Genomic DNA, 10,404 nt, shown 5'->3' with positions numbered 1-10,404 from the left:
GTGTATTCACCCACATCAACAGCGTGGTGGCTCACACATGCAGCATTTCCCGAAAAATGCCTGCATTTCTTAATTACAGTGTCTGATAAACGTCATTTCTCCATTTTAATGACAAACCGCGCCAGTTCGGGAGGAACACCCGGTTGCCGCGCGCTCGCTCTGGGCAGCAGCATCACAAACCCGCCGGCCACACCGGTGCCTTACGCACGGTTATCCCGCACGGTTATCCCGCACGCTCCAGCTGACCCAGCTTCTCCCGCCCTTGCAGGCCGCCGCCAAGAAGCGCCGAGCCCCTCCCTGTGCCGCGCCCTTCGGCGGAGCGGCAGCACCAAACCCACCCCACCCGACCCCGCGGAGGGTCCCTCGATGAGGGGGGCGGGCCACGGCAGCGCGCAGCCAGTCAGCGGCAGGCCTGGGGGAGAGAGGCGGCGGCTGCAGCCAATGGCTGCCCGGCATCTGCGCGGCGCGGCCCCGCCGGCGGAGGAGCGATGGGGATTCCGCCCGCCTGGCGCGGCAGGGCGGGGCGGGGGAAGCGGCGGACACGGACCACCAATAGGCGTGCGGAGAAGAATGATAGGCAGGCGGCTCGCCCAATGGGAGGACGGCAGCCGTTAAAGGACCGGCGGCCCGGAGGGGAGCGCTGGGCGCAGGTGAGTCGCGCGCGCGGCCCCCGGGGACCGGGTGGGGCAGGCAGCGAGACCGGCCCGAGGATGGGGCAGGCGCTCCCCCCGCGGCGTGTGGGCAGCCCCCGGTATCCTTGCGGGGGGAGAGCGGTTGGGCTCCGCCGCCCTCGGCCCTTGGGGGTGATGAGGCGATTGCCCACCGTCTTTTCTCCCCACGGGCAAGGTCCCGTTCCTCCTTTTCCCGGGAGAGTCGCAGAGCCCCGCCGGCCGGAGAGGCCCTGGCTTTCGGTAGGGCCCATGGGCCCATCCGCTCCCCGGGACTCGGGAGCTGTGCTGGCCGGGGCAGCCGGCCGTGCCCTCGCCTCCCTTTGTTGTCGCCTTGCTTTCCTGCAGCGCTCCGGGTGGGACCGAGCTGGCCCCGGACCCGCGGCTGTGCCCGCCCTCACGCCTCCGAAGCGCGCTTCCCGCGCAGGGATGAGGTTTTCTCTTCCCCTTCGTGGCCGTGGCTGGTTCAGGGGAAGGGGAACTTAGGCCTGAGAAGTCTGTGCCTTCAATAGCCTGAATCCCCAACTGCTTCCCATCTTCCGTGCTTTCTCCCTGCTTCGCTGAATTATCCTTTTAGGTGTTGGTTCCCTTCTGTGCCTGCTTTTTCGTTTGAGTAAACCGCGGGTTTCTTGCACGGCTGCGTTGGGTGATGTGTTGTGCAGCACCCAGATTCTCTTATACTAAAGCCTTTGTAGAAAAGCGTAAGTTGCTCCAAGCCAATGTAGCCATCTGTTAGGAATCACACGCAAAGTTTTCTGGAAAGCCTTAGGCAAAGATACTCAGACTCTCTGATTTTCTTTTAAAGAAACTTAAGAGACAACAGGTCCTCGTAATTTGAATGTTTTTTTAACTCAAGCATAAGCCCTGCAAGCTTATTTTAAAAAATCATCAAGACGTCATCTTTTTTAAAAAGTCTTTTTTGTAAAGGATTATTCGAGTGTGATGCTAGCAACAGTCCTCCAGTCCTGGTGAATGTATGGATCTTTTTGTTTGCTTCATTGCTTGTTTGGTGGATTTGTTAATTTTTCTGTTTTTATTGGTCCAACACGTGGTCAGACAATAAGGTATGAACAAAGGAGACAGAAAAGACAGAGGCAGAATGAAGATGCTTCCGTCTTTAACTGTGCCTAAGGTATTCAGTGTATGTATATTCTATCTGTTTATGGAGTTTCCAGCTTTGTTTTACAGTACTTGTTTCTTTTCAACCCGAACAGTTTGTGTTTCTTTGGTACAGTGATGAGAGCCTTCTTGATCACAGGTTGCTTTTGGCCTGACAGGCCCAGACTCAAAGCTCTATGTAGCCATCTTTTCTGGAAGACCCTTGAAGTCTTTATGATGTCATCAGAGTTGGGGTTTTTTTTTTTAGCCAGCACTTCACATTTCTACCCAAACTGTTAAGGTACGCATTTTGCATTGCGGTTCACCCTCAGCTTCTTGTGCACCTCCTCACTGGCTGAGCATGAGAAACTGAAAAGTCCTGGGATTAAAATGAGCACTGCTTAACCAGAACCAACACATTGGTGTGTTGCCAACATTATTGTCACACTAATCCAAAACACAGTGTTGTCCCAGCTACTAGTACGTGCTTTAATGCTATCCCAGCTGCTGAGATTTAGGATGTTATTTTTTTATTCCTGTGGCTATCTAGAATGTGTACAAATCCTAGCTTATTTACATTCCTGTCTCTTAGGTACCTTGAGTATGTAACAGCTCATTTTTCCTCATTGAAGAGTAATATCCTGGAGACCATCTGGCAATGGCAAAGAACTGAATATCCCAAATCTCAGCTTTTATTAGATAATAATGTTTTTTAGTTAATATATCAGAAAGGTACAAAGAGCTATCTCTGGGAGTAAATATACTGTTAAGACAATTCACTAACCCCATTTATAATAATTAGGAAGGAATTGTCCTTTACCAGGCAGTGTGCTTTCAAAAAGGAAAGAGTTAAAGAGGCAGGATGTCCTTACCAACAGGAAGTTAGTAGTCATGAGTTCTAAAATATATAGGTCTTGCTGATGTTTCACTGGGAAATCCAGGGGCTTGTATCAGATGTGTTCTAGAGAATGCCTCTAATGAATGACAGTTGTTTGAACTAGTAGTTGTTTTATGACACTCAACAGGATTGCTCCAGTTCTTTTATTTATGATTATGATAAGTTAGAAGAGCCTTGAAAATGTCCACCTTTCATATTAATTTACCTTTTTTTTTAATGGAAATGGTGTCTTCTTTAGAATGTGTCTCAGAAATTTCAGTCCCCTAAACATTTCATGTTTTTGAGGTAATGATATAACAATTTCAGCTCTTTTGGAAGTAATTTAGGATTCAAACTGAAATGTGTGTGTCAAATTTCAGTCTTAAGGAAGTCCCAACTGGCAAAACTCTGAAGAGCTGAAGGAAAATAACTGTACTTTTGTAATGGAAATACAAAATCAACCTTAGCAGTTCATGAGATGGATAATTAATGGTTTTATAATTCATAGGAGATTAGAGGAACTATCTGTGACTACTTTATATTCAAAGTTTAACAAAATGGTTTTCCTTTATCAAATAAACAGTTCCAAATACACATTCCTTAAATGATAACTTAGGAGTCAAGTTGTTAAATGAAAATATATGGTGTATACCTTGGAGATTTATCTTGTTTGCTCTTTTTCTCTTAGGAAGCCTGACAAATAGAAAAATACTACAAAGTGAAGAGAAAATTTACTTCACAAGAACTGAGCTCTGCTTTCATTTGCTTTTAAATTTATTTATATTAGTAGCTGATTAGTGTCAGATCATCTCAGTGATCTGGTGTGGTGAAATTATTAGGTTAAGCCTGGAAAAAATGAAACAGTTAAAAAGAAAAAGAAAAAGCAATTTTAGTGTTCAGGAAACTCAAACTCTCCTTAAGGAAATCAGAAAAAGGAGAGAAGTACTCTTTTCGAAGCAACTTAATACAACAATTAATGAGATGAAACGGAAAGCTTGGGAGGAAATAGCAGAGTGTGTCAATGCTGTAGGTGAAGGAGAGCAAAGAACAGGGACAGAAGTGAAAAGGCGATACCTTGACTGGAGAGCACTCATGAAGAGAAAACGTCTGAATGCAAACATCAAAGTGGTAGGTGCTGGGTTTCACCTTCCTTCATCCAATTTAGATGACTCTCTCAATGAAGACATGGATGAGAAAATGGGATTTGCAATTGAATCTAGTTTTGAATGGCAGAATATCACTGACTTCAGAGAAGCCGGTGGATCTTTAACAGAAATCAAAGTAGAAGAGGAAGAGGAGGATCCGCAGAATTTCGAAGTGAGTGACTGACATGCATGAGCTACGTGCAATATGGTCTTTGCTTCATTTCAGCATAAGGCTTTTTACTGTGTTTCTTCATAGCATCTGTTTCTTCTTTTTTGTGAATGTGTGAATTAAACTGTAGAAGTAAATATTATTCAGAGACATGGTATTCAAATCTAGCAACTTGCAGTTGTATGTAAGGTCTTGGATGTTGATTATTGATTTGATATCCCTAAACTTTGAGTATGTCTTTGCATATGTATTTTCCATTTGAATGTGCCACACATAAGAATAAGAATTAGTTGAGTCAATGCAATGAAAATACACTGTTGAAGGAAACTGGTCAGTTTAATATTCAGGCTGCCTCGATGGATGAATGGAGAAGGGCTCATCTTTAACAAATGAAAGTATATGTTACCTGCAGGTACAGAGAGAAATGAAATACAGAAAGAACTATGATACTGTTTCCATTTCTTAAAATGAACCTACAGGAGATGAAAACATTGCTTGAATTAGTCAGTCAGCCATTCCTATTCCTCTCTGTCAGAATTTTAGTGAGTTTGACAAGCAGTAGTGGATTCTGTAGACAGGTTGATACTCCTAGTAGTACAGTGACTGTCCTGGGAAAGGCAACCAGCTGGAGTGCAGTGAAATGTTGGAATACTTTTGCTGTTCCTCTTCAAATACATAGGTCCCTTTTCAAAAAGGGGTACCCAAACAATTTTGCTTGGGGCATTTTTATTGCTTTGGGTTTTTGCGGGAGAGGTTTTTTGTTGGGTTTTTTTTTGAGTGGGAGGAGTGGGGAAGCAACTCCTGTCTTAACTCTGTTGATACGTGTGCTGGGAAAAAATCTGTAAGCTGTTAAATGGTAGTGAGAACTACTGTCAGACAGTGCTGAGGAACAGTGTGTGTCTTCTCTAATGCTAGAGGACTGGCAGTGTTTCTTCTAGTCCAAAGGTTTTTCTGAGCACTCACCTTCCTCAGTTTGCCTTTCTCTTGCAGCATACATACTGGGAGACCATTTATCTCTTGTGTACTATGGATTTGTAGCACATAAGGGCTATGATTCTACACAAAATGTTACAGTCTGCTGAGAGCAGTGGTCCGAACCACCTCATCATCTGCGTCACAAATAGCTTTACAGCAAATGTGATAATACAAAATGGTTAAACAAGTCCTGCTTATTGATCCACTTAATAGAGTTGGAAGGGTTAGGAGCTTGTGAAAAATGTCAGTATTAAATGTTTTTTAGGAATGGAATACCCCAAGTTAGTGAAGGTTAGGTTAGCTTACATAACACATAGCCAATGGATCCATCTGCTCTGATAAATAATTAGTCACAACAAATGCCTAGTGGCTTACATAAATGTCACTCAGCTCTATGAAAGGTAGGAACAACATATGGTCTTCTAGATCCAATTTTCTATCAGTTGTTCTGAATGATCTGTAATAACAACTGTTCAGTATTTTCTGTATGTTCTTGCATGTTCGCTGACAAGATTTTCTGGTTTTCTTTACCAGATATTAACTTGCAGATAAAGCCTGTTCTCTTCCTGTGTAATGATAGAAAAATCTTCTCACCTAGCATGGTTATTTCACAACATACAAGCTAAACACTTCTGAATAGTTCTAAAGATGAAAAAACGCAGTATGTTCTTTCCAGTCAAGTTGTGTGTAACAAATTTATTCTGACATAAAGACTGGAATGTAATTCTTGTCTGTCACATTCCTCTCTCCAGTTTCCTATTGAGGAAGAAGAAGAAATACTGTCATCAGTTCTGCCAGATTCGAAAAAGGAAAATGACCTACCAGACTTCCCCCACATTGAAGAGTTTGGAAATTTGAGCTCTGCTCAAGCTAGGCTAGCGTATGAAGATTCTCACTTGCTTATAAATCTGGAGAAGCAAAAGGTGGAGCTGGAGAAACAGCGACTGGACATCGAAGCCGAAAGGCTGCAAGTGGAGAAGGAGCGCCTGCAGATTGAGAAGGAGCGGTTGCGGCACGTGGACTTGGAGCGTGAGAGGCTTCAGATTGAGAAGGAGCGACTTCAGATTGAGTGGGAGAAACTCAGGCTAGAGACTCTGCATGCTGAAAAACCTGCCCTGGAAAATGACCTCCCCCAAACAGAAAAACCCATCATGCAGCCTCTGGATCTAGAAACTGAAAAGTTAAAACTTGAAAAGGAACGTTTGCAGTTAGAGAAAGAGAGGCTGCAGTTCCTCAAATTTGAGTCAGAGAAGCTGCAGATTGAGAAGGAACGCTTGCAAGTGGAGAAGGAGCGCCTTCGAATTCAGAGAGAGGGTCACTTGCAGTGAACGTCTCAGCTAAGGTGTCAACATTAGTGTTTTGATGTTTCTAAATTAGAAGTAGTTTGTTTCTTAATACTGAAACTCTCCTAGAGGCTTAACATTCTTCTGTTCAGAGTTGAATGTTGATGTTGAACTGCAAAAAAATGGTGCTCAATATGTCAGTGTGCCTACATAAATGAGCTTATGTGTGAAATTGCTTTTCAGTGTATCAGAACTTAAGTGTTATGTTCTCTTGTCTTCAGTATTGTGCTGTGTTAGTTCGGTGTCCTCCTCATAGAGGCCTTGAGAAGGATCAAGGCTGAACCTTGTATTTTCTTTGTCACTGTACTAACAGTAAGGAAGGATCAAGATAAATCAGCATTTGTTGTGAGGACATGGTGCTGACGATAGCCTGTATGATAAAGAAGTATAATTTAGGCAGAACATGGGAATACAGAGTCATTATGAGATTGATTCATTACATTTTATTTCCCCCATTTTTTTCCTCCACCCCCACAATTGGGAAAAAGAGTTGAAGAGTTATCTAGAAGTTAAAGTACAAGTTAAATTTGTTGCAGTTGTGTTTACTGTTGTTCCATGGCTTGAACTGAATGGGAGTGCAGAAAATAGGTTTGTTTTTTCTGTTGTTTATTTTTTTTTTTTGCATGACGTATTCATATTAGGTGAAGTTGCACATCAGCCATACCTACTATAAAGCTGGACTTGGTTTCACCAGGTTGTTAAAAATGCTGTATGGAGTAGAGCACCTGGGTTAGTGTAGCACAGGGATGTACTGATTGATCAGGCATGCTGTCTAATGAGTCTGTGATGATCCCCTAAAGGAAATTGCTAGACTTTCTTTGTTCCTTGAAAGGCAGTAGCTGGTGATGGGAGTGTCAGGAATGGAGACATGGAGACTGAGCACAGCCTAAGAAGAGCTGAGCTTGAACACTTACACACTCATTGGTGGTTCTGCCTGGCCAGCACCAAGGCCATGTCTGCAAGGCAGCCAGAAGATGCTTCTGTGGCTCTCTATGTAATATATTTTAATTAGATGAACAGAAATGGTCAGTGCTGAAGGCTGTAAGTATTTTTCATAAGCAATGTATTCATACAACAAAAAAAACAACCAAGGATGCTTTCTACTATTTCATGTATGTTTAAATCCTAACTGAGCCAGACTTCACCTTTCTCATCGTTCTGCAAGTAACTATCTTGTTAACTCCATTGGAAATTTAGGACTGTGAGAATACTAAGTCTAAATGTAGGTCGAGTGACTTAGGTAAATTCTTGTGCAAGTAAATATATTTATACCACTACAGGTTTACTTTTATTCTGCAAAGATTATTTTTTTATTACTGAAACAAGTGTGCTTCTACAGTGGAAATAAATTTGACTACTACACTCCAAATGGCTCTTGAGGCTTTCTTCACAGAGAAACAAGGCTACATCTGAAGAGAAACCTGGATACTGAACACTGCAGCACCCCAAAGTTGCTGAAGCCTGTATTCCTTGTGTAGTCAGTCAGAAAGATGGGGCACTTCAGAGTCTGACTTCAGTCAGCTGGGACTTACTTGAGAGAGGAAAAAGGAGGGAGACACCAACCAGATAGAAATGCCTTGGGGAAAATTTTGGAGTTTTTTCTTCCTGAATGTGGTGGGCTGACCTCAATAGGATGCCAGGTGCCCACCAAAATTGCTCTTATCACTCCTCAGCTGGACAGGGGAAAGAAAATATAACTAAAGGCTCATGGGTGAAGATTAGAGCAGGGAGAAATCACTCAGCAATTACAGTCATGGGCGAAACTGGCTCCACTTGGGGAAATTAGTTTACTACCAATCAGTTAAGAGTAAAAGAGAGTGAAATAAAACCAAATCTTTAACCACCTTTCCCACAGCATTCCCTTCTTCCCAGCTTTAACTTCACTCCTGATTTTCTCTACCTCTCTCTGCAAGTGATACAGGAGGGAATGGGGACTGCCATCACTTCATCACACACTGTCTCTTCTCCTTCCTCAAGGGGAGGACTCCTTGCACTCTTCCCCTGCTCCTGCATGGGGCCTTTCCCACGGGAGACAGTCTTCCATGAATTTTTGTAATAGGAATCCTTCCCATAGACAGCAGTTCTTCATGAAGTGCTCCAGTGTGGCTCCCACAGGGTGCATTCCTTCTGGAACAGGCTGCTCCAATGTGGCTCCCCTGTTGGGTCTCAAGTCCTGCCAGAAAACCTGCTCCAGTGTGAGCGCCTCTCTGCACAGCTCCTGCAGGAGCCTGCTCCAGTGCAGGCTTCCCCCGGGGTCACAGCCTCCTTCAGATGCTTCCACATGCTCCAATGTGGGCTCCTCCACGGGCTGCAGGTGGATCTCTGCTCCCCCATGGGCTTGAGGGGCACAGGTGCATTGCCATGATCTGCACCATGGGCTGCAGGGGAGCTTCAGCTCTGGCACCTGGAGCACCTCCTGCCCCTCCTTCTGCACTGACCTTGGTGTCTGGGGCTTTTTTTCTTGGATGTTGTCATTCCGCTCCGGCTGCATTTGCTTCTGTGCGTTTTTCCCTTGTTAAATACATTATCCCAGTGTTGCTAGCACCATCACTGATAGACTTGGCCTTGGCCAGGGGCGGGTCCATCTTGGAGCTCCCAGGGATTGGTTGTGTCCGACATGAGGGGCATCTTCTGGCAGCTTCTCTCGGAAACCACTCCTGTAGCCCCTCCTGCTACCAAGTCATTACCTCACAAATCCGATACGCCAAAATAAAGGGACAAATGATATGTATCAAGCAAATTGATATTAAAAGTAACTTACTATAATTTGGAGAAAATACTTACCTTTTCCTTTTAAAACATGGAAGAGGCAAAATTCATGGAATTAGTCAGGACTGACTAGTGTGCAGAACATTGACTGAGATAGTGGGATAGCATGTATTTTATGATTGCTGTACCCTGAGGTGACCAAGTTTCTAGATAACTATTCTGACTGCCAAACAGGGTCAGAGTAGGAACAAGGGGCAACATAGCCAGCTCTGCAAGAGGTAGTGACCAGAAGGACCAAACCAGGACAGAGGAAAATTTCCTACAGTCTTATCTGGAAGACGTGGCTGGCCAGGAAGGAGCAGATGTGGACTCTGGCTCCTGTTTCAACGGGTGGTTGAGCTGCTGCTTGATACCAGCACCTCTGTCTTCATGTTTTACTCCATTTATCCGTTAGGATAATGATTTGTATTTTACATTGAACATCTTTGGAATTGTACCCCAAAAGCATTAAAGGTTTTAGGGAAAAATGAATAGATAAATCTGAACCATTTCTGAATTCTCAGTTGTTTCAGAAATTTGAACACTTCTTCAAATGTTAATAGAGCTGTATGTAAGCAATTATGTTTTCTAAAAACTATTCAGCCTCCTAGGGAAATGATGCCTCTTTTGGTTATAGAAAACGTCTTGGAAAATACTGAATGATGAAATTAAGTATTGTGATAAATCACTGAAAATACAGTTTCAACATAAAATTTAGAGAAAATTACAGAGTTTAATACATCAATTTTATAGCTTGCTTTTTTCATAATGAAAATGCAGTCATTTTGTGGTAATTTGAATTTAAATGTCATATATTTAAATACTAACCTGCACTCTCTTAAGCTTTAATTGCTTGATTTACCAACCTGGGATCCTGATAGTGAAGCCTAAGGGCAAGATTTTGACCTCCGTAAATGTCACCCATATTAGAACATACACACAAACTCGGTGTTCTACCACCATCAGTCATGGTGTAAAGGTAAATGCAGCCCCAAGAAACAACCCAGGATGAACAGCAGCCACAGTCCCAACAGGACACAGCTGACAAAGCACAGTAGGATTCAAAGACAACTTTCTCTCCTTGAGTCCGTGATCTTGTGTTATTTCTAGGACATTTTGAGCAACTTTCACTGTGCATAAAGAGATGCTGCAAACAATGTGTACGCAAGGTATAAAATATTAATTTATTAAGACGAACAAGAGATGGTTAGGATTTCGTAAGCATTTGTATCCTCATCACCTCAAGGTGTGTTTACTAGCCAGGGAATTGTCAGCCAGGAGAGGAAGACTTTCTAAAATCCCCCTTGCAAGTGGGAGCAGAAGCCCGTAGTTGATATTTCTTCACCTTTTCACAGAACTGTTCATGCAGTTGCCACAAACG

The 10,404-nt window shown here is 43.5% G+C and overlaps 1 protein-coding gene across 3 annotated transcripts; it reads left to right on the top strand.

Moving 5' to 3' along the window:
• The first annotated feature begins 572 nt into the window (after positions 1-572).
• Positions 573-7,644, top strand: MSANTD4 (Myb/SANT DNA binding domain containing 4 with coiled-coils). 3 transcript variants are annotated; one of them, XM_042023822.1, is made up of 3 exons: positions 573-650; positions 3,332-3,960; positions 5,685-7,644. In XM_042023822.1, the coding sequence occupies exons 2-3, from the start codon at positions 3,499-3,501 to the stop codon at positions 6,258-6,260; spliced, it is 1,038 nt and encodes a 345-aa protein (XP_041879756.1). In that variant the 5' UTR covers positions 573-650; positions 3,332-3,498; the 3' UTR covers positions 6,261-7,644. The 3 variants fall into 3 exon arrangements, with proteins under 3 accessions (XP_041879756.1, XP_041879755.1, XP_041879754.1); XM_042023821.1 differs by lacking the exon at positions 573-650 and adding an exon at positions 667-1,800; XM_042023820.1 differs by lacking the exon at positions 573-650 and adding an exon at positions 667-2,067.
• The last annotated feature ends 2,760 nt before the right edge of the window (positions 7,645-10,404 follow it).

Source organism: Corvus kubaryi, unplaced genomic scaffold (assembly GCF_017639235.1).
Source record: "Corvus kubaryi isolate FWS band 111438036 unplaced genomic scaffold, C.kubaryi_AGA036_p1.0 37256, whole genome shotgun sequence".
Classification (NCBI taxonomy): domain Eukaryota; kingdom Metazoa; phylum Chordata; class Aves; order Passeriformes; family Corvidae; genus Corvus; species Corvus kubaryi.
Note: the sequence above shows the minus strand (reverse complement) of the source record. Positions and strands in the feature narration are given on the sequence as shown.

Coding starts and splice junctions, on each gene's coding strand:
- MSANTD4 (XM_042023822.1), top strand. CDS start 3,499: ATGAAACAGTTAAAAAGAAAAAGAAAAAGCAATTTTAGTGTTCAGGAA. Junction 3,961..5,684: donor AGGATCCGCAGAATTTCGAA/GTGAGTGACTGA, acceptor TCCTCTCTCCAG/TTTCCTATTGAGGAAGAAGA.